Source organism: Onychomys torridus, chromosome 6 (assembly GCF_903995425.1).
Source record: "Onychomys torridus chromosome 6, mOncTor1.1, whole genome shotgun sequence".
Classification (NCBI taxonomy): Eukaryota; Metazoa; Chordata; class Mammalia; order Rodentia; family Cricetidae; genus Onychomys; species Onychomys torridus.
This window is the reverse complement of record NC_050448.1, coordinates 108222391-108246995: the sequence shown is the minus strand read 5'-3', so window position 1 is coordinate 108246995 and position 24605 is coordinate 108222391. Positions and strand designations below refer to the sequence as shown.

At 42.5% G+C, this 24605-nt stretch overlaps 1 protein-coding gene across 4 annotated transcripts in view; it reads left to right on the top strand.

Annotated features, from left to right (window-relative positions):
- Npnt (nephronectin) overlaps positions 1–24330 on the top strand; it is a 69739-nt gene extending 45409 nt beyond the window's left edge. For all 4 annotated transcript variants that reach the window (XM_036191427.1, XM_036191426.1, XM_036191429.1 and 1 more), the window contains 5 exons: positions 1328–1717; positions 15385–15471; positions 15981–16079; positions 20996–21252; positions 22625–24330. In XM_036191427.1, coding sequence (XP_036047320.1) covers positions 1328–1717; positions 15385–15471; positions 15981–16079; positions 20996–21252; positions 22625–22708 — 917 coding nt within the window. In that variant the 3' untranslated portion in view covers positions 22709–24330. The remainder of the gene's footprint in view (positions 1–1327; positions 1718–15384; positions 15472–15980; positions 16080–20995; positions 21253–22624) is intronic.
- The last annotated feature ends 275 nt before the right edge of the window (positions 24331–24605 follow it).

Here is a 24605-nt window from a genome sequence, read left to right as displayed (position 1 = left end):
GTTTGTTGAATCTGAAATAAACATCCATTGTTAGCATTGCATGATGATAATTAAGATGTAGTCCACATGCTTGTTTTCTACTGAAAATAATTCTAATATTTATTTTCCCTACATTTAAAACTGCTGTGCTTTGAAATTTTCCTAAGTTATCCTTGGAGTCGTGGGTTACTAGACAAACATGAAAAATGCGTGCTCTTGAAGATGAAAGCCAATAAGCCAAAGGCCATAATTTACTGCACATTTCATGTAACACTAGATAATTTTTTAAAAATTTCCTGAGTAAAATATTTACTGAAAAACCACAGGGCATAAAATCCTGTGGATTAAAGGGTTTTTGAAGTGTTGTGAAGTCATTTCTACTTTGTAATATATCATTCCAGGCAGATTAAATATTGATTCTTTTTGGTAAAGATTATCAATGGGGAATAATCTACATATGATTTTTTATTTAGTATTTTATTTTATAATTAACTTAATTTCACATATCAGCCACAGATTCCCCCATCCTTCCTCCTCCCCTCCCAACCCCTCCAACCCACCCCCCATTCCCACCTCCTCCAAGGCAAGGTCTCCCCTGGGGAGTCAGCCCTGCCAGGTAGACTCAGACAAGGCAGGTCCAGTTCCCTCTTCCCTTCACCTAGGCTGAGCAAAGTGTCCCAGCATAGGCCCTAGGTTCCAAAAAGCCAGCCCATGCACCAAGGACAGGTCCTGGCTCCACTGCCTGGGGGCCTTCCAAACACATATGATTTTTTTTTAACTTCAGAAAATCTCTTTTTAGAAAACAAATATAAATTAGCAAGTATGGAGACAAGCCAACAATAAAACTATTTTTTTGCACAAATTAAATAATCTAAAGTATAGGTGAGGACGTATCTGCTAGTTTGTAGAATTTTAAACACAGTTGCATAAACATGTGCAGGCAGAAAACACAACACAGACTGCATTCCTCACCAAATAAATAAATAAATAAATAGATAGATAGATAGATAGATAGATAGATAGATAGATAGATAAATGTAATCCTTCCACATTTTGGGAAAATACTGATTTCTGTTGCTACTGCTTTATAAATATTGAAAACATTTTGTGCTTCAAATAATACATATTCATTATAGAAACACCAGTATATTTTTGCATGTATTCTAAAACACATACAGATTTGTTATTCAGAAAATAGTGCGACTTCTTATAGACAAGAATAATGTAAATGTGAAAAATAGGACTCTTTAGCATGAGGTGTTTCTGGGCACGTGTTTTGTTTGCAGTTTCCTGTTGCACATTTTTGGAGAGAAATAGACTAATTTAATCTTTGAATCCTTTTTTTCAGATATCCCCAAAGTCATGATTGAACCTCCAGTTCATGTGCCAGAGAGAAATGATACCAACATAAAGGGTGATGGCGGACATTCTAATAGGATTCCTGAGGCTGGAAGTACTAGGTGGCCCCTGAAGACACCATATATCCCTCCTGTCATTACCAACAGGCCCACTTCCAAGCCAACAACCAGACCTACACCAAATCCAACACCACAGCCTACTCCACCACCCCCACCGCCCCTCCCAACAGAGCTCAGAACAACTCCACCACCACCAACCCCAGAAAGGCCGTCCCCTAGACCAACAACTCTAGCACCTGCTACCAGTACATCTCCTCGAGTGACTACGGGTGACCACGGGATACAGACGGACCCTCAGAAACCCAGAGGAGACGTGTTCAGTAAGCCACATAAATTACTACCTTTTTAAAGATCGCTTGACTTTATGCAGATGAGTGTTTTCCCTTCATGTATGTAATATGTACCGTGTCCATGCCAGGTGCTCACGTAGGTCAGAAGAGGGCATTGGGTTCCCCAGAACAGGAATTGCAGTTGGTTGTGAGTCACCATGGCTGTGCTGGGAATCAAACCTGGGTCCTCCGCAAGAGCAAAGACTGCTACTAGCCAACTCTCCAGCCTCAGTTACTATCTTCTAATAGCCCCTTTAAGATGCCATTCTACCCTAGGCCGTCTTTGTAGGCAATTCAACTGGTAAAAAGAGTTAGCTGTCTAAGGTCCATCCGTGGTGATTGATGCCTAGTATAGAAGGCTGTGTGAAGAGCCAGTGTGATTGAGCAAGTAGGAAGGAATGTGTGTCCATGGAGGACTCTCACGAAAGTCAGGCAGCAAATCACAGCTCTCATCCACTGTGGGAATTCTCTAACACAGTCAGCTTTACTTGATAGTGTTCAAAGGCGGGGACACGAACTATGCCTGATGCTATTTAACTTTTAACCTTACTGTTCATTCAGTGAGTAATTTGGAGCATCCTTTGGGGTGACGAAGCATGTTAGGTACCGGGCTCAGAAAGATCAAACAGGATCGTTTAGTCTAGGGAGAAAGACAGTCCTGGTGGTTAACTGGGGTAGCATGTCAGTGAATGGAGTGGGATTTGTGTAGACTGTTCTAGGAATGATGTGGAGGGGTCAGATTTTGATGAGGGACATTTACAATGGCTGAGTGTAACTGGACAAGGCAATGGGGACAGAGAGGCATTACAGTTAAAGGGGGCCGAGTAGTGAGGGCACAGGAGCAAGGAGCAGCACAGACGGCCAGCTGGCGGTTACATCCAGAGACAGATGAGGCTGAACATCCGCCCCTCATACTGGCTGTTAGTGGTGTAGCGTGGAGATGGGCCACAGCTGAGAGTCCCAGCGCTTCACAGGTACTGAGCAGAGGTAACACCACCAGTGGAGACAGTATGGGAAGAAAAGTAAGCGCGAGGGGGAAAGGCCATTCTCCTATTTCCAGACTGAAATTGGCATATTCACACTGTCTGCTTTGTGTATAATCACTTGCCCTGTTTCACTTCACATATGTTCAGCCTCCTGGACATTTACAACGTCTACCACCCCTTTGCCTCTATTTCATTACCGATTTACTCTATGCTTTTTCCCATGATGGAGCCAAGGTGTGCCATTTAAATTAAATATCATTGTAATATTTTATGCATAGAATTTTATTTTAATAATATTTTATTATAGAATACTGGTGTGTGTGTGTATGTATATATACTTGTGTGTGTACACATGTGTGCAGATGTATATATACACTTGTATGTGTGTGCATGTGGAGACCACAGGAAAACTTCGGGTATTGTTTCTCAGGTGGAGTCAACTTTTTTTTTCTTTTGTGAAAGGGTCTCTCCTTGGTCTGGAATTGCCCATAGGCTAAGCTGGCTGGCTGGTGAGGTGCAGGGATCATCTCTCTCTGATTCTCCAGCGTGGTGGTTACAAGTGCACCAGGCCCAGCTCTACTTTTTTAACCTGGTTCTCAGGGGTTGTACACAAGCTTGGTACTGACTGAACCATCTTCCCAGCCCCTGTAATGACTGTAGTTCTCCGCAAGAGAAGACTTAAGCTGGTTTTGTTTTGTTTTGGTTTTGGTTTTTGGTTTTTGGTTTTTGGTTTTTGGTTTTGTTTTTTTTTTTTGCCTATATGAGATTATCAGCTTTTTTCCTTTGGGGCTGTTGTCCATTTAAAGAGAGACTGAGTTTCATTCTATTGTGGTTGTTCATGTTTTAGGCAATCTTCGTAAATTTTAGGAGAATTAGATGGTAGATCTCAAAATAGACGTCTCATATTTACATATCTATTTGATTTTGAAAATGATTGTTGTAATTCCCTTTCTGACCTCCTGCCTTCCTCTCCTTTATATTTTCCTATCGTTTTGTGATCATCACATAATGTGATTTTTATTCATGTCTCAACCAAGTATGGTGTTTACATTATTTTTCTACCTTTACTGATCATGGAAAGTTGGCAATGAAACATAAATACACACACTGATGGAGTGAACATCTCTCTGGGTATTCCTTTTAATAGTTCTCTTTTTAAAGAGCCCTTCTGAATGCTTTTCCCCTCCGCACATAGATACACATCAAAGGATTGAAAATAGTACTGGCGTTTGCTAGTAGACCGCAGCAGTTTAAGGCTGGGAGTGCGTGGCCCCAGTGGTCCTCCAGGGCACTCGTGAGTGCCTCAGGGAGTGTGAGCCTCAGGACATTCTCTTGAGAGATCACCTTGATCCTGTGCCAAGACTGCCACATGCCACAGATAACCTTGCCACTCAGACTCACTGCCAGGAATAAAGTCCACTCTCACTTCATCTTCCGCAAAGCTAAGTTTAGTGCGTAGGAGGATATTTTGGAGACTTCTTAACTTGGTTCCTTGTAGTTATAACATGTTCTGAAAAGGGAAAGAGTACCAAACTTTTTATTCAGAAAAAAAAAGAACCACATTACTTATTCACTGTGAAAATAGAAAGGAATCTTAGCACATGCTTAAATCATTTTTTATTAAAAAAAAAAAGATTATATCTAAAGTGTCACTGTTTCTTGCCAAGAAATTTTGCCCCTTTGGACCAAATCTTCTCCCTCTTGATTTATAGATCCCAAATCCACAACCGAAATGATTGTGAAATACAATGTTGTCCAGATTTTTAGAAACATAATCAGGTGCCAACACTGTATGTCACACACTGAAGGACTCCTTCCACAGTGAAATGTATTTATGTTGAGAGAGAGAGAGAGAGACAGAGACAGAGACAGAGACACAGAGAGAGAGAGAAATGTTAACCATGTAAAACAGTCATCTCAAAGCATGTCTGTTTCCTAGCCCCCCACCATAGTTAAAATAAATTTTGCTTTATGATTTTATTATGAAAAAGCCAGTTTAAAGGCTCAGAAATATTTTAACGTAAGAGAGGTTAATAAAACAATCCCTTAGCACATTTTGGGCTTGCAAAGAGCAGCATGAACACCATTTTGTTCCTTTGATACTGCTTCAAAAGAAAGGGATACAGAATTGCAAACTTTTATTTTAAACTTCAACTAAGTGGTTGTCGTGCTAATTGCCATAGTCTCCCGACATTTTAATCTGGGGTCTAGGAACATTACTAAAGCAACATTACTTAAGAGTCTTATTCTTCTATCCCATGACGTCATAAGGAATCCTAGGTCACCCCTGTTATATCCAGCATCCCTCCCATAACCCAGATCACAACAAAGACATTCTTGTTTAACCTAAATTTATGAAACCATGATATTGTTATACTCAGAGGTAATGGCTCTTGGTCATTGTTTTAAGATTCATTTCCCATGAACCTCAAGAAGTACTTCAGGAAGTGAATCAACTCTTTCTTCAGACTAAGTAGTTTGAATTTCATTTCTTGCTGCAGCTGTATCCCACTTCTGGATTCTGATGGCCTTCCAAGTGATTGGTTACTTCAGATTACAGTTTTACTCTCGCCCTGATTGTGGATCACATAGCCACAGACAGTGAGCATTCTCTAGAAAATTTGATGTCCAGCATACTTTTACATTTTAAGCATGATGTTGAGAGCTAGGATAAACTGTGGAAAGGGAATATGAAAATAGGTTGAAGTATATGGGATGAATTCCCTCTGAAAGAAAAAAGCCTGGTTTCGTTTCATACCTCTAGTGTTGTGAGTTTGAGATTTTGCTCAATTACCCAGGCCTTCTTTTCCCCTGAGTGGGTTCAAGGTCAGAGAGAATTAAAGTAAAAATTGTATGAATAATGAACTACATTGAAATGGAAAAGATTACTTACTGTATTTATTCACTATAACCATACTAGGGAGAATAAATATATTAAAAAGTCACCTTTCATGTAGGTTATAAAATATTAAGGACCTTTTTCAAAATAAGAATAGTCTGAAGCAGTGGTTCTCAACCTTCCCAATGCTGAAACCCTTTAACACAGTTCCTCATGTTGTGGTGATCCCCAGCCATAAAATTATTTTCATTGCCATTTCATAACTATAATTTTGCTCCTATGAGGAATCATAATATAAATATTTTTGGAGATAGAGATTTGCAAAAGGGGTAGAAATGCACAGGTCGAGAAACACTGCTCTAAGAGATCTAAGGATTTTTTTGTTAATGAGACTAGGAACTAACCAGATGCATTTTCAGAGCTAATCGTAAACCAGAGACTGGTTTGAACTATACAAATGCCCCTGACAAAGTATGACGTTGTTCTCTCATTACTGGAACAAAGTAGTATTTCTTCAAGTGTGTTTCATAGACTATTAGCTCCTGAAACATTATGGAAGTGCTGGGGTCAAACATGCTCAGACGTCCCAGGTTTAGCCAAGTTAAACTAGGTGTGTTTGCTGTAAGGATTTTCAAAACTGTAGTGTGCTAATGGTTACTGTAAATCTCTAGAAGCCTAGTACTTGTGTGTTTTCTTCACCATGGGATTATTTAACTCACTGGCTTAGAATTCTCTGCAACCAGTGTCTGGTCAGTTCTTGGCTAAACTAAGAAGTATGGAGACCACCCTAACCAAGAGTCCTGACTCAGTGGCTTGCATCATATGCTGTGCTGAGACTAATGAAGCTGTTCTGTGGTAGTCTGGCAGAGATAATAGTAGTTATCGTGGGGAAGAAAGGTACAAGCAGAAAATCAGATCTAAATGGTGGTGTGCCTATCTGAATACAGCAGAACACTAGAAAATGAGGGACTAAACACAAAAGCAAGACTCTACTGTCCACAGAGAGCGATAGGTAAGAGCTATGTAAGAGCAAAGGAAACAAAGGTCTTAGCAGAGGAAGTTGGGGGAGAATGTATTCTGATCTAGCAATATAATAAATGAAAAAAATTACTCTCATCAAATTTACAAAATCACTTTGGAAAATAGCCATGTTTTCAATACATTAACTGAAAAATTAAATACAAAACAATATATACCACTTTACCCCAGTTAGATATAAAATACATGGCTCCATATGTTTGGGTATATATGGAAGTTTGGAAGAAAAAAGTCAAAGTAGTAACTATGGATGTATGCCATTTATGGTTCTTTGGGAGCTTTTCATTGCTTTCTTGTCATCTTCATGCAATAATTTTTAAATTCTTCATTATTATCATCAAGGATAACTGTGATTTATTTTAACAGTGACTCTTTAGGAGAGGGCAATGGTAATACACTCTCAGTCTCCCCATTGAAGAGTGAAGAATGGCTTTGTATGTTCTGAGAAAATGCCCCAGGGAGTTTTGGTTCTTAATCATTCACTTTCACTTGAAACATTTCTAGTTTTTAGAATTCAGAATGTTTCATTAACTTCTAACTTTCTAAATTTCTTTAGAATAGAATGTGTCATAAATGGCCAATTTCAGCCAAAAGACTCCAATAACAAGGAATACAGTATCACATGGATCAACAGACATACTTTTTCCCCAAAATTTTTTTTCTGTTTTCAGAATTCAGATTGAATTATTGAATTGGAATAATCCAGGATGCTTATCTAAAGTTCCTCTTTCCTGAAACATATTCACTCATGCAGACTGTCTGTATTCATCAGTGTGTGTACCAATTACATGCAGGTCTTATTAAAATGAAGACTGATTCAGTAGGGCCAGGATAGGATCTCAGACTGCATTTTTAGCACACTCATAGGTATGCTGTTGATATGCAGGCCAGATCGTGTTGCAGGATTCTCTCAGCCTCAGTGGCAGTCTCTATCCAGTAGAACCATGTCTTGCATAGAAACAGAAGTAGCCCGAAGCAAGCTGTTTAAAATACAACAATTGCATAATAGAAAGTTACCATCTGTACCATATAAAACAAAGGTGAAGGTGTTATAGACTCAGAAATATAGAATATAATGTAATTAAGCTCGGCCACATTCTTTTACAAGTGGCTGAGGACTGGCCTTGCTGGTGCTGTTGTTATAGAATATGAGAACCCAGTAGTGAGAAGCGGGTGGCTTCCTTCCTCCTGACTGCCGCTCCACAGTGTGCTCTCCCACAGGTCTGTTTTCCTCTCATTTCCCTACAGCAGTTTCTGCAGTCTGTAGATCCAGCGTTTTAAGCCAGGGACACATTATAGTCTCTTTTCTAATTCTGTGTGGTGATGAGTAACTGGATTGTTTCAGCTGAGAGGTGAAAAGGTCTTCTGACTGGTTTGTTCTCAAGTAAACAGCAAGGCCTGCAGAGATGCCCAAGTCGATGCTGACATCTCTCCAGAGATGAAATCTCTGCCAGTTCTATAGAGGAGTGAGTTGCTGCTGCTCACAGGTCAGGGTCTGGTGCTATGGATTCTGAGAGTTTTTAAGATTTTTTTGATTTGTATTTTAATGGGATGCTGTGGTGACTGGTGAAGAAAAAAATGGTTCTTTTCAATATAAATTGAGTTCTTAGTGAACATGACCTAGGTTAGAGCAGAAGTTTTTAAAGCTCTGTGCACATTTGCCTAGGAAGTTATAATTAAAAAGACTGTATTTGGGGCACATTACCAAATTGTTTCCTCCTCTGAATGCTGAGGCAGTTGCAGTGTGCACCTCACTGGGCAGCTATGTGAGTTAGATGGGAAGGTCCATGTAAAACATTTATCACAGTGATTGCCACATAAGAACATTAGCTGTTTCTACAATCACTGATGCTGAATTCGTTTTTTATAGTAATAACAGCATTTCCTAATTAATTCATAAAAGAAGCCATATATTCTAGTGATGACTTTTTCTGATGATTTTTATTATGACTACAGTTTTAATGCTATTTTTTGCAAGTGTGAGCAGAGAAAATGAAAATAGAAATGAGGTACTTTGCCTAGCCTTTGTTTATTACCAAATAATTAGAATTTTATGTTTAGATCAGGTATTCATAGCACACACAAAGTTGAACGGATATATTAAAATACAGACAATGTCACCTCTGCTTCTTCACTGTGAATACAATGTGAATACAATGACAGTTGTCCCCCAGACATGAATCTGTCCAGATGGCAAGCTTTTGTAAAGGTCTTGTGAGTAACAGAAACAAAAGCTTCCTTTCCTTTTCCAGCAGATGATTTGGACAAGTGGGCTACACCTGTCTTGTACAATAGGTGGGCTCTGTGCTCAGGTGTGTGTGCTGCACCCAGTTCAAGGAACCATAGTGTGTGTGGGGGTTATACCTGTGTGAAGGTGAGCACGCTGGCCTGGGGGAGCCTCACCCTCATGGTTTGCTTTGGCTTAGAGGAGGGCAGGAGAACCAAGCATGAGGGATAGTCTCTTGATCCTTACAGCCATGCTTAGGAAGAACAATGATTTAGTGTCTCAGTCCTCTTAGGAGCACCCTGAGTAATGCCTCTGAGTTAAGTCTGAAACTATAAAAGGCAGAAACAGTATATGGAAGAGGGAGGCGCCAACAGGCTCGTGGCTGAGCACCTGGCCTGTGCTCTCCTTCCACCAGGGAGTTCATTTTCCCAGCACTGTCCACTGCTCTCAGGCCCAGTCCTCTGACCTCTGTAGGTCCTTCTGATGGGGTGCAGTGCTGGCAAGCAAGATCTTACTTCTGTTGGACTCAGCAACCCTCTTCTTGTTTTGAGTAACTAACATTTGGCTAAGATATTTCTTGAATGAGGGTAAGGAAATTACAGAAACTCATTTCCAATCTTTTTATTTTTTTCTCTGCTGAATATGTTCTGCATTTGGAGTGGGGGTGGGGGGGGGAGGGTTGGAGATGATACTACCCCATAAAGCCTTTATTGCCATCCTCCATTCTGTGGTCTCTTAAAATATCTAGCTTTTTTTTTTCCACTTCAAGGACATTAGAATAGGGATTTATATCTCCATACCTGTCTCTTCAGTGAAGAAAACCCCTAAACATAGAAGATTTCAAGACAGTGTTTTCTGTAATCTTTCGCCCAACAACTAAAGCCAGAACTGGCCTGGGCGATGTCGTGCAAACTACCTTGAACAGAACTTGAATCTGTAAACCTTCCTTCAATAAATAATGTTTACAGGTTTGCATGCTGCTTGGCCGTGGGAGGTATGTATAGTTATAATTACATTTTCTTCTCTGTGTTTACTGTTAAGGTTTTATTGGGTAAAAATTACAGCTGACTATTTGAGGAAGCTTATTTATGGATATAGACTATATGTTAATATTATCACATCTCTGGAGAAACTGTATTTCATAGAATTTACTAAGACAGTATTTTTTCCCCAAAAAACAACTGTTTCTTTTCATAGCTGCTTTCTCTCATGGGCACCGGGACTCTGCAGCTGTTATAAGACAGTCCTGTGTTCTTATCCCACTGCAATCACACTTATCCCCACAGTCTCCACCTTTGGGGGGTAGTACCTTCTTCTATCCCACAGTCTCCACCTTTGGGGAGTAGTACCTTCGTATATCCCACAGTCTCCACCTTTGGGGCTTAGTACCTCTGTACCCCACAGTCTCTACCTTTGGGGGTCCCTACCCTCTGTATCCCACAGTCTCCACCTTTGGGGGTCCCTACCCTCTGTATCCCACAGTCTCTACCTTTGGGGGTCCCTACCCTCTGTATCCCACAGTCTCCACCTTTGGGGGTCCCTACCCTCTGTATCCCACAGTCTCCACCTTTGGGGGTTAGTACCTTCGTATATCCCACAGTTTCCATCTTTGGGGCTTAGTACCTCGTACCCCACAGTCTCCACCTTTGGGGGTTAGTACCTTCTTATATCCCACAGTCTCCACCTTTGGGGGTCCCTACCCTCTGTACCCCACAGTCTCCACCTTTGGGGGGCCCGACCCTCTGTATCCCACAGTCTTCGTCTTTGTGGGGGTCCTACCCTCTGTATCCCATTGTCTCCATATTTGGGAGTTATTACCTTTTTTCTTTTAGTTAGAAGCAATAAGCAATATTTTTTGTTTCTTGAGACAGAGTCTTACTATGTAGCCTTGGCTGGCCTGTGACTGTGTAGGCCATGGTGGCCTTGAACTCCCAAAACTCAGCAAAAATCAGATTTGCTTGCCTCTACCTCCCAAGTACTGAGATTGAAGCCATGTGCCATCACACCACAAGAATGTTTTTACTGATGCAATATTGACTAATGTCAGAAAAATGTTGGGGAATTTTTTATAGGAATTGTAGTTGTATATGCCGCCTGCTCACCTCCTCCTTGTCGTTCTCCAAGTGCATCAGGGTGACAGTCTCATCCTGCAGACCTTACCTTGTCACTACTCTAAACCCTTTAGAGCGTACAGTTTCAGCCAAGATAAAATCCACAGTTTTAACAAGGCTTTAAACAGTCACCTACAGCTCCAATTTCATCTGGAGCCCTTCTTCCCTTGCTCTGCCTCTCCCCCAGGCTCTTGAGCTGCCTGGTGGTCCACCTCTTCATTCGCCAGGGCCTTTACTCACAGTAACTCATCCTTCAGATCTTAGTACAAACATCACTTCTCAGAGAGTTTCAGCATCTCCCCTTCCTGGGTGAGCTTTGCCAGGCTTCACCTGTCACAGCCACACTCAGGCAGCATCTTCTACTTTTCCACTGGAGTACCCATTATGTCCATCTTCACCTCAAAGAATGTAGGTCAGATGAAGACAAGAGTGAACTGCGTTCCTTGCTCCACAGATGCTTAGCCCAGGACCCTGCACCGCACTGATGCTCTGTACTTCGATTGATTCCCTCCTAAGTGGGGGACATGGAAGGAAAGAAAATGAATAAACAGGAACGTTGGTTGTTGACATGTTTTATTCTCTTGAATCTTTATAATTGTACCATTCTAAGTCTAAGAAAGTGTCGGATATGCTTCTGTTTATTGTGTTTTAAATGAATACTAGCCAAAATCTTGAGGACGGAAGAGCAGTGCAGTCCCATGTGTCCATCTTTTCTACTTAGTTTTCAGATATTTTAATTAACACTTTCTGCATCAATGAAGGTCACTCCCTTGAATCAAAGAAAGTATTTGAATTTCATAGACCTTTCTGTTTTATAACCTTGCTTACATCAGATATCAAGACTAGCCAAGCTTTTTCGAACAATACAGATACAAACATCAGATATGTAGCTACTGCATAGCTATATCCTACAGAGCCCTCCTTTTTCAGATTGTTTTAGGGTTTTTTCATAGTTAAACTTCTTAACAGCCTCAAAATATAAAATTATAAGAGACTAAACAAATCAGCAAGTTAAAAAGCACTTTAATTTCTAATATTCAAACTGTTACATTATTAATGTGTTCCTTATGACCCTTTTTTCTAATTAAAGTCTGTCATTTATTTTACATATGACCACAGTTTCCCCTCCCTCCTCTCCTCCTAGCCCCTCCCTCCACCTCCCATCCACACACCCCCATCCACTCCTTCTCTGCCTCCATTTAGAAAGAGGCAGGCCTCCCATGGGAGTCAACAAAGCATGGCATATCAAGCTCTTCTCCCTGTACCAAGGCTGGGTGAGGTATCCCAGCATAGGGAATAGGTTCCCAAAAGCCAGCCAAAGGGCCAAGAACAGGTCCTGATCCCACTACTAGGAGCCCACAAACAGACCAAGCTACACAACTGTCGATAAAAACAAATCAAAAACTAAAAACAAAAAACAAACAAACAAAAAACTTGTTAAATATGTTAAGACACTACTCAAATTTCCATATTTATTTCAGTTGGTATATTCACATACTGTGACATATGTCAGGCAGGGTACTATACCCTCTGTTAACACTTCAGGGTTGTGTTCTTAGTAAGTCACACTGATGTGGTGAGGAACATAAATAATCTGGGTGGGTTCAGAGTAATGTACACAACACTGTAAGCACAGATGGGTGCTGAGCACATCAGGCCAGTGAGTCCTTCGGAATGTGGAAACATCTCCCACTGTTAATTAACTAATTCTTGAAATTGTCTGCAGTCTTAGTGAGCCATCTGAGAGGCTGATGACTAATGGGGGGGGTCACTCTTTTCCAAATGCGGATCTTGTCCTTCCGTTCTCATTACCATGCCGTGTGGCACGCTCACCACCGCTGTGTACTCTTGGCACAGTTGTTCTGTGAAGTCTTTACTCTTGATGCCCAGGGCGCCGTCTCCCTCACACCAGCCCTGTGCTTTGTGTGTGGAAGGTTCTGCCTCTTTCCCTTCCAGTTTAAATTGTTCTTGCCAGAGAAAACCTCCTGCTCTTCCTTGATAACATAAAGCCATGTGTCAGAGCACCAGGACACAGCAAAAGCAGACAGATGCCCACGGGCGGTCCTTCGCCATAACACCCGTAGACTCTACACTGCAAGAGTTCAGCGTCTCCATTTCAGAGGTCATTTCCTTTACTAGAGAATAGAACAGAAGCACAGTCATGTCCTAATGTTTTTACAACTTATGTCACGAGAAGTGAAAGCAGGTTTACCTGCAACTTTGCACTCCTAATGAGTAAGAAAGGTTTTCTCTGCGAGGCTGAGAAAGAGAAAAGGAAAGCTGTCATTGGATGTAACTGCTGTCAGTCATTCAGTACTCCCAGGGGCCAGTGAGCTACCTATCCACAGAGCTCATCTGTCTGCTGTCTTAGCGTGGACTTCAACATCCCTGTTCACGTATGTGGGGGGGGGGGGTGCACGCGCGTGTGTGCGCGCTTGCAAATAGTACAAGACTGTCTGTTTGAAAAGTCCTTGCTAACAATAATAACATAATTAGAGAAGAAGAACCTTGTGAATGTCATCAGTATAAAATAAAAATAAAGTATTAATTAAATTTCTGGCAAAGGGAAGGGAGTATTTCCTGGCCTCTGGTCAAGAATTCCCCTAACCACTGACAGTTTTCCCACAATTTTCCCAACTCCCTGACCCAGCTACTCTTCATGGCATTTTCAGACATTTTTTCCTTCCTGCTTCTTTTCAAAACTTACAATGTCCATTTATCTCCGTGTTTGATATTGGTGTCTGTGCTTAGAGGTCACGGTTCGTATGACCTGCACCCCGTTGGTCTTGTCTCCTCTCTTTGCACCGTCTCCTCCATGTCCACCCCGGGGCTTGGCATTTGGATGGAAATCAAATACATGTGGAAGGAATGCATCAATACAGACTTAACGAATCCATTCTCTTGACTGTGCTCTTGAGCTCTGTCTCACTTGTGACAGTTGATTCGAGGTGTTGACAAAGAACATGGTTTCTGACAGGATCTTTGCATTTGCTCAGTGATCACCAAGTGCCTGTCACCAGGTCAAGCCCTGGAAATGCCATGTGAGTAGAGTGTGATTGATGCCATCGAGGACCTCAGAGAGACAGACGTGTGTGTGTGTGTGTGTGTGTGTGTGTGTGTGTGTGTGTGTGTGTAATAACTATAGTTCCTTACAAAAGCATATGAAAGAAATAGGCAAACAGGGCTATCGATGGCCAGTGAGGAATTTAATTCTGCCGGCGTATGAAAGTTTTCAGAGCTTTCTCTGACATTTATGCTGGATGGGAAAGGAAGAGGAGGATGTTTGTCCAGGTTAACTGGTAGGAAAAAGCACCAGTGTCGGGGATGTGGAAATGAATGGCACGCTCAGACAGCGCTGTGTGTTTTGTTGGGGTGGAATGTTAACGCTGCACCAGGAAACTCCCGTATCTGATCTTCCAGGACTGGGGGCCTGCTTAGATAGGGAGCACTGGGAATGGCACGTACTAGTGTACAGCGATGTGCAGAGTCCTGTTGAGGGAAGCAGGCGCTGTGAGTAGAAACAAATTCACTGCCACCTTAGGCATTTCCAGTTAGAGTTCATACTGCTTCTTTCACAGAGATAATTTTACAATTTTTTGCTAGAAATTAGAAGTTGTTTCGTAATTGTCTCTGTCTCTCTCTGTCTCTCTCTTTGTCTCTCTCTCTTTCTCTCTCTGTGGTGTATGTATATGTTCATATGTGTGCATAGATGCGAGCACATGTATGGACCAGAGATCTTTTTTTATTTCAGGAACCTTTTTCGTTACTTACCAACTTGTTTTTATTTATTCATTTGTTTTTGAAGCTCAGGGACAATTTTATTAGTAGCAAGCTGTACATTTCCACAGCTGCTGGGAGGAGGGAGAGGGGAGGAGAAGATAAAGTTCTACCTTGTAAGTCAGGAATGGAGGTCAGATCTGAAAAAGATAGAAAGAAGGCAAAGTTGCACCTTTGAGTTAAAGCTCACAAACCAGGAGCCTGGCAGGTGAAGGTCTGCAAGCAGCTGCCTCCTGCTTCGTTTTTAGATAGGATCTCTCACCAAACCTGAAGCATGTATTTGGCCAGGTGGACTGGCCAAATAGTTTCAGGGATCCTCCTGTCTCTGACCCCACAGCATTGGAGTTATAGATGCGCACTGCTACACCAGTTTTTTAGGGGGGGGAGGGGTGCTGGGGATCCAAACCAGGACTTACTCACATACAGAAGACACTTAACCAGCTGAGCAATCTCCCTGACCCATTAACCTGTTCTTATTTAGAATTTTAGAAACATTTGGAAGGTTTTCATTTGTATTCAGATAAATGTCAGAGTACAAAGCTCTGCACAGCAGATTGTATTGCTCTTTCTGTAGGATGAACTGAAATGCATAGGCTTCCCCTCATCCTTGTTAAAGACAGGACATCTTTTCAAGGTCTCATTTAAAGAAGGGAAACAAACCATCAACTTCTCTCTTGTAGTTCCACGGCAGCCTTCAAATGACCTGTTTGAAATATTTGAAATTGAAAGAGGAGTCAGCGCAGACGATGAAGCAAAGGACGATCCAGGTAGAGATGCTGGCACTTTCCAGTCTTTTCCTCCAGCTCAAGACACGAACTTGAATTTTGTTTTCAGTTGGGATACAAAACAATGGGTTTCATTAATATGAGGAGATAAGATTGTAGATCACCAGTCACATTTGGGGAAGTCAGGTGACTTCTTCCCTTCTCTTGTTTTCATGCAACTCAGTTGGTTCAATCACTTGAGCAAAACAGTCACGGTTTTCTTATGACACCACATTAAAGTGGTGTTCCAACCGTGAGCCGGAAGTCCTTTTAACAGTGGCAACCCAGCAGGGTCATGAGTTGGGAGCACACTTGGTTCTGGGTTTGCTGCTGAGCGTCTGTCCCAGGTGAGCTGGCAAAAGATGAACACGCTTTCTTTTGAGCTCAGAGCAGGTGTTCGGGTGGGATACTAAGTTTGTGTAGGAGCAAACTCCTGCTGTAGGGACACCTCTGGTTTATAAATGACTGCTTGCTGTTTTTTTGATCTTCTCTCTCTGGCTGCCTCCTCACAGGTATTCTCATACACAGCTGTAATTTTGACCATGGACTTTGTGGCTGGATCAGAGAAAAAGACAGCGACTTGCACTGGGAGCCGGTCAGGGACCCAGCAGGTAAAGTCACATCATCTGATACCTTCTGGTACTGTTTGATCCTTTGGGCCATAAAACAAAACAAAACAAAATCCATCCCTATTATTTATATCCCATCTTCTTTAGGAGAGGAGATTTAGTAGTGGTCTGATAGACTCATATTATGGGACACGGGTAGTTCATCAGGAGGCCAGACAATTTGCCTCAAAAAGCTTGGTCAATAAGCATTTAGACTCATCCTAGCCTAAGTTCTCAAGGTACTTATAGCATCCAATTCCTCTGAGTAAAAGCAGTGACATGATGGGCTGTCCCTCCTGGTGACAACCCCTGGGTATGTTTGTCAGTTTGATTTGTTAATGAAGATTTGAGCAGTAGATGATGGAGACAATTGAAATTTACAGAACACAGTGCCTCTCTGGAAGAAATTTAGTGTAAGTCAGATCCTAGAGGAAAGAATACACATCACCACTGCGGTTTCTAAGAGAGACACTTATTTAAAAAGCTGGACTTAGATGCAGGCTCTTAGAAAATTAGTAGAATTGTAAATTGTACAATGCTTACGTTCAGTATAATGTAAACATTCAGTGCTTATGAAGTATTTTAACTTGTTTCAGGAAATACACATTGGAGTCTTTTCCTTCCCTCAGTAATTAAATGGTTTGGGTTTTTTTGGTTTTACTTTCTTTTGCTTTGTGTTTTTGTTTTTGAGTGAAGCCTACTTAACTGGAGGGTGAGAAGTCTAGCTTCTCTTTTCTCTCTTGGTTCTGATTCTAGCTCCTAAGAATAACACACAAGCTGTGAAGAGAAAGGGTGCTGTTTTATGGACTCCTAGAGCCTAGTTTTCAAATGTCATCCTAACAACACAGAAAAGCTAGTTTGTGAACACATACAATCTAATATAGTGGGGATAGGGCACAGGTCAGCGGGCTTTGTGGCGAGCAGGTGGTAGTTGGCTCCCTGGGGATACCAATCCAATAGTGCTTACACTGTATTTCTGCAATGTTCAGTCTTGGCAACAAGGCTTCAAATAGTCATCCCAAACTACTTCCACTAGAGCTTCTAAAATTGAATTAAATATAATTAAAAGAATATTGAGTTGAAATGGAAAGGTATTTCAGAATCTATATTTAAGGTAAACTTTTAAAAATATAAATAGTCAATAAATTGATACAGTTTTTAAGCTTTGTTTTTGTAGCCAGGTGGTGGTGGCTCACGCCTTTAATCCCACACTCAGGAGGCAAAGGAGGATCTCTGAGTTTAAGGCCTGCCTAAACTACAGAATGAGTTCCAGGATAGGCAGGGCTACACAGAGAACCCTGTCTTGGGGAGAAAAAAATATTTGTTTTTGTTATAAAAACCATGTAATACTTCATGCTGTTCAACTGGGCTCATCCCACTCTGTCTTGAGTTACTCATACCCATGTCGGTAACCCTGAGCAGAATATTGTTATTGTCAAAAGTGTTTGTAAACAACAGACTCAACAGATGTTAACATCTGCTATAACCCCAGAACATTCCTCACCTCATTAATTTTATTTAATCCTCATATCTATCCAGGGAATCAGGTGGTACTATCTTTATTTCACAAGAGAATCATTGATATCCAGAGAGACAATGTAAGCCTCCTCAGGCTGCAAAGCTCAAGTGATGAAATTTAGTGTGTTGTAGAGACAGCTCGGTACCAACAGCAGTAACACATGCGGTTCTGTACCTGATGTAGTTAGCACATCAGACCCCTCAACAGAAAGATCTTCTACAGGCATGGGTCATGTAGTGGTTATGGCCATAATAGATAACTTTGGAGTAGGTACACTGTGGAGAGGAGTTCATTCTAAGTTTAACAGAAGTCATTGGCTTTGTAGGAAGAGACTGCTTGCAATAGCCGTTGCAAAATGGTCTAAATGGGTTTTAGAGCACTTTTTCAGAACTGCACTACTTTCCAACCCCGTTCACTGTTACCACATTTGTAGACATCTTGGCCTGTGGTCACACTCTTCTTGTCCTCTGGTAGAAGACACATGAAATTTGGAATGTAGTGGTGTGGGGGGGGGGAGTTAAGTGGTCCTTGAACTGCGTTAGAGCAGAACAGATGGGAAGGACGCGGGGCAGCTCAGGGACAGGGCTAATACACGGCAGTAAGATCTGGCTCCCGTAGGATGCTATTCTAATTTTCACTAAAAACTTGGATTAAATGGCTATCAAATTTAGATATGGAAGAAAGCTTGACTTAACTCTGACTCCAAGCTAGAGAGAAACGTGATTGTGTGCTAACAGAATCATCATCCAAGAGGTTGGGTTAATGGGCTCCCTCCAGGGTTAAACTCCAATGCTGAGTATGTCTCAGGGGCTAGAAACCAACCACAGCTGTGGAAAGATGTAAGCAAGCACTAAATGTGAAGGACTTCAGAGTTAGTGTGTAAGGAAGACATTATGAGTGAATCTTGTGACCATTGCTTCAAAAAGGGGGACTATTTCTATAGATCTGGTCCTTTTCCAGAATGCAAAATACGCTGTAGTGAAGTGGTTGTTCCACTTCTGAAGACCCTTTCTTATCTGAGACTTAGTTGCACATCACTCAGAAGAAAGTGGCCTCAATAGGGAGGTGTACCTTCTTTGACCTGTGAAGAGTGGGTGAAGGCCAGAATGGTTAACTTGAGAAGAAACAATAGAGTTGTACTGCTTTGAACCAATTGACTTAAGGTTAGAATTGTTTTTTCTAATGTAAAAGGGATATGGAGGACCTGTGGCAGAAAACAACATGGATGGGTTTTGGTTAACTCTGAAAAAGAATGTTCAGTAGAGCTGCTGGAAAGAGCAGGCTGGTGTGGGATGATGAGCCCCTATTGGACACCTTTGGTGATGTGTCCTCTGGCAAGATATTAAAGGGCTGAAGCTTCACATGAGATAAGGTGACCTCCTAATCCAGCTGTGAGGGTCGGTGTTCATGCAGAAAATGTCTCAGGTAACCCCAAAGGCATGGGCGAGCAAGTCTTCAGCTTGGAGAAAAGGATGGGAAGACCAAAAGACGGCAGAGAGCTAGAGGATAATAGGAGTGCCAAGCCCATGTTGGGTTGCCGTTCAGAACCGTTCCTCAGAGTGTGCTGGGGAATTCTCACCATATGCCTCTGACGGTTACATGTGTGCTACGGCATGTCGGCAGCCCCACCCTCCCAACAATTAGCCACTCAATCATAAATAAAAATTTAAAACTAAACAAAACAACAACAACAACAAAGAAAACCAAACCCGTCAGAGCAGCTGTATGGAGGGTGAATAGTAGCTACTTCTTCATCATTATCACAGTTTTAGAGTTTTGAATATGTGTAGAAAAGGGTTGTTTGAATCCTGGGTGCCTCGGTTTGTGAGGTGCTCTGTTTGCATGCTGTGTTTCACAAAATGTATTAGCATACGTTCCACAGAGATTTAAGATAATCCCTGTCTTCTTAAAACTTGCAGGTTCACTGTAACAGTCTTACCTTAGCCCTAACCACAGTACCTGTGACAATTCAGAAGCTGACTTAGAGACAGACATTTAACATGCACATACTGTTTTTATCCCAGGATTTTGGGGTGTCAGTATGTGAGGGAATAGAGCCAAAATAAGGAGGGAAGAAGCCAACACATTGTGTGTTTTTATTGACCTGGATACATGAATCAACAACAAATATTCTGGCAAGTTTTTGCTCTGGCTTTGGAACATCAGTCATTTATCCAGCAAATAACCTAAGTACCAGTTCTATCCTAGGATGTTAATGGGGAGGTCTGAGGTGCAGGTGGGACTGGCTTCTGTTGTTTGCAGCCTGCGGGGAGCACTTAGCACAGAACATAGGTACGTCACTGTTACTCAAAAGTCAGTTTCCTGGGAGAACACCAGCCTGAACTTCGTAGAGAAAAGCACACTTGAATAAGATGCCACCCCAAGGCTTTTGCCATGTCTTGTCTAAATAAAGTGTAAGGTGATGACGGTCGTCTGTCTCTGAACTGGAAAGGAAATGAGCTTTCTCCCACAGCAGCTACACGTGCTCAGCATTCCAGCCACATTCTTCCTGTGGACAATTCAGTGTCGAAACTCTGGTGTGTTTTCAGCTGGCGTGACAAAGCTGCCTGAAGGGACTGTCATCTGTACATGCCCTGACTGTCCACTCATGACTTTCTCTTGAGAATCAGCAACCCCTCTTTAATGGGGCTTAATTTTTTTTTCTAATTGCAATTCTCTAACAAAAGAGAGATGGGGAAACCCACAGACCCAGTGGTCTGAGGGCAGCCAAGGTGACAAGACAGGTAGATAGACAAACAGACAAACAGAAATACATACTATGATTTACTTTAATGTATATAAGTCTTTTTAATCACTAACCTCCAATTGAAATGGATACTCTGGAAAAGTGTGGAGAGTGTCCAGGCTGCCTGTATGTCTTCCTGGCGTTAACATGCCAGGAAGATAGCAAACTGTTTTTAAAACATCTTTCTGCATTTAAGGACTATGTTTTCAAGTGGAAGGAGGAGAGAATAAGGAGAAATAATGCATTCCGACCCACCAGTGTTTTATTGTCCAGAGGTTCATTGTCTACGAATAAATTTTACCCAGGAAATGTCGGGTCATTTCTGCTAAACCAGTGTGGGATACCTGGCAGCAGAGAGTTGGTGAGGATCAGAAGGTAGTGCTTGCATGTGCCTAGGGATGTCTGATCATATCCAAGGAAATAGTCAGTGTTTGGGATACTAATCATGTGTTGTCTCTGTTCTCTGTGAGCCAAATATGTGGGTGTTATTTGCAAACACCATAGCATTTACAGTAGGCACAGAAATAAGCTTTATTTTTCTTCTTCAAAAAGTTCTAGGATTCTTTATCAATGGATGCTGTAGTCTGAAGTTTATTAAGAACCTCCTGCCCATACAGTCTGTGCTGGAAAGAGGCCCTGCTTTTCCCATTCCAGGTGGACAGTATCTCACAGTGTCTGCAGCCAAAGCCCCCGGGGGAAAAGCTGCTCGCTTGGTGCTCCCTCTCGGCCACCTCATGCATGCAGGGGACCTGTGCCTGTCCTTCAGGCACAAGGTGACTGGGCTGCACTCCGGCACACTGCAGGTGTTTGTGAGAAAACACGGTGCCCATGGAGCAGCCCTGTGGGGAAGAAATGGTGGCCATGGCTGGAGGCAAACCCAGATCACCTTGAGAGGGGCTGACGTCAAGAGCGTAAGTAGATTCCCCAAATGGAGGCTCTGCCTTCAGAGGAGAGCCCAGGAATAGGCCTGGAAGAAACCTTGCTCTGTGAATTCAGGTCCAGTGGTTTGTGGCTTTTCCTGCGCGCTAGGGCCCCCCATCCATTGCCTCTTTCTAAAATTCTTTTCTTTTCTGCTTCTTCTTCCTTCTTTGGTGCGACCTTGACCACGACACCCTCACTCCCTCATGATGACAAACTGTTTTTGAGAAGAGAAAATTAGCTACCGAAAAACATTTTAAAAATAAGTTGATAGAAACATTCAGGGTCTTGGGTGTTGTGATTAACAGTGCCTGCTTTTCCTTTACCTTCAATTCCTTAAGCTTCCAACTTTTGCATGGTAACGTCTGTGGAGGTAGTCCTTTCTGTTTTTAAGTGTTCCTTTGACATTTGGTTTCCCCTTTGGCCCAGAGATCAGAGTTAAGCAATTCCAGATGGGATCCCAGGCCCAGGATTGCAAAGCACTATTCAGGATGGGTTAAGGGGGAAGCTCTGAGTGGTGATGTAAGCTGTATTTAAATTTCAAAAAATTATTTTGAATAACCAAGTCTTGGTTAGTGAGAAAATGATCTGTCACATCCCACCAAAATAATGGGTGAATTTTGGAAAATGTCATCTTTGTGTAGATTCTTACACAATTATGCCATGAAGACTCGACTTCCATTCTTACAGTTCCTTGAAAGCATGTTAGACCCACAGACCCCATTACAGCTTTTATGGGGGCTCTGGAATTTTTATGTACCTTTTGCTTTTGAAAACAGGAAAATACATTGCTTCAAGTCACAGTACTGAAAGTCCGGTCCTGGTTTAAGGGAGCAGGGGCACCCTCCAGAGTATAAAGTGTGAGAGAGCAGACATTGGGGACCACCCAGCCCGAGCAACAGTGGGCTTGGACTGTGGTGCATGTTTCTGTCTCACTGTGGGTTGTGAGGGGATGTTATCAAGAGAAAATGGAGACAGGCTGCAAGACCTGGACCTTGCAGCTCTTCAGCTCTACCTTCTCAGCTTTATGTCCCACCACACTCTTCTTCTGAACCTTGGTCATCTTCGACCAGCATCAACTGACTCTGCAAGCGTTCCTGCAGCACTAGTGTGTAGTGAGACTGCCAGTTTGAAGAGTAGCCGATTGTGCCTACTGCAGTCTTGTGACCAGCTCACTCATCCAAGTGCCTCCCACAAGGCACAGGGCCTGGGGTGGTGCCAATGCTGGCTCCTGCGTCCTGGTGCTTCCTTTTGCTGTAGACATCTAATGTTTGATTTAGGGGAAGGGTTGCCTTATTAGGCTTCATGAGCGAGCACTGGGAAGGGGCAAAGGAGGCCTGACCAGTGTGTGCGTTCTCTCCCTAGGTCATCTTCAAAGGTGAAAAAAGGCGTGGTCACACAGGGGAGATTGGATTGGATGATGTGAGCTTGAAAAAAGGTCACTGCTAAGAAGAACCCTAGCAGCTCCAGAGCTGGCAGTGAACTGTGTTGTTCTTCCTCTTTTTCCAATCCTTGCCTTCTCATCTCCTCCCCCTTGTCAGGCCTAGGGCAAGAGTGGTTCAGGAGGAAGGCCGGTGGTGAGTCAGGTCTTGGCGGCCTGCTTTTGTGCAATCCCACTGAACAGTGATGCCCTCCTTGAAGTCTAGGAGCATCTGGAGACACATCCCAGCCCTTCTGGGGTGGTACCTTCTACCCTGTATCTCCTTTATGAAGGTCTTTGGCATATGTGACCCATGCCACCCTTCATCCCGGTTACAGAGTGGGCCTGATAGCTGGCTATGGGGGAAGTCTCCACTCGACGCAAAAGGCATTCTGTGACCTGCCCGTGTTGTGCCATGAGCAGTACTGACTTCGCTTACAGTATGATGTGCAGCGTGCTTGTGAGACTAGTTGATTCTTTTCACTTGTTCTGGCCTGACCTCACTCTGACTCTGACTGCCACACACTTTATCATGGAAGGGCGTATAACATACTAAGATGCACCTATTCTTGCAAACTGTGTTTTTCTTTTAAAGAGAGTTATGTAGGGTAGGCATGGAATTCCTTGTTAGTCGTACTGTGTTTGTGTAAATGTGCTATTAATAGAAGTATTTACATGTTCCTAATATTCACAGACTCTAGTTGCAAGGTCAAAGGCAGCTTATGGTAGCTTGAGTTAAAAGATGCATGGTGAACTTGTCATCCATGCCATGATCTTATACTGGCAGCAGGGAAACTGGCAGAGATGTCTGCTGGGGTAGTAGAACGACTCCATTTCGATGTCCTTGAGTTTGACCTTTACAGAAGGAAGTAAACCATTAAGGGAAGCAAGGGCCTGCAGTTAATATATGAAACCCTTACGTTTTGAGTTATACTTTAAAACAACAGCTTTCACCATTGTAAGATGGCTTCCCGGGTGAGAAACTTGGTAAAGATGTGTGGGGAGTGGAAGTGTAGGGGCAGGGTCCATGGGACAGGTGCTCACCATGAGCTTTAAGTTGACAGAGTGTCTGTCCATGAGTGTAGCTCATGGCTGACATGGTACCTGAGGCTGGGATGGGAAGTGGGCCTGTGCACCCAGGTGCTGTGTGCAATGGAATGAGACACATGCAGTAGAGGAGGAAGGGATTGGAATTCTAATGTCCACGAAGCCCCAGCTGCAGCTCCTCTCTATCACACCTCCGCTAAATTCAAAACTCATAACTTAAAAGAAAATCAACCTTCTCCTTACATCTCTCTCATTTCTGATTAAGTAATCAAAATATTTTCTGCTGTTTTTGCCAGGAAACACAGAGATGATTAAAGGGTTGGAAAAAAAGATCTATGATGCAAAAGTAAAGGAACTGGGATTGTTCAGCCTGGAGAAGAGAAGACTGAGGGGCAAACCATTGATGGTTTTCCAGTATGTAAAGGGTTGGCACCAAGAGCTTGGAGATCAGCTGTTCTCCATGTGCACTGAGAATAGAACAAGAGGAAACAGGCCTAGGCTAGGGGGTGAGAGGGCACTTCCTGGCAGGGACAGTTGCTAAGCCAATCCTTTACAAAAAAAGTGTGGAATCCCTTTCTCTCTCTCTCTCTCTCTCTCTCTCTCTCTCTCTCTCTCTCTCTCTCTCTCTCTCCCTCCCTCTCCCTCTCCCTCTCCCTCTCCCTCTCCCTCTCCCTCTCCACCTACCTCTCCCGTCTCCCTCTACCTCTCACCCTCTTTCCTGTTCACCTTTTCTCTTCCTCTCTATCTCCTCTCCCCTCCCCCCATTTAAAAAACTACATTAAAAATTTTACCTATTTAATGAAGGTAAAGTACCAAATTATGAACTCTAGAAAATAACCTGACCTTCACAGTAATATATAGCGATGAGTCTTCAGAAAG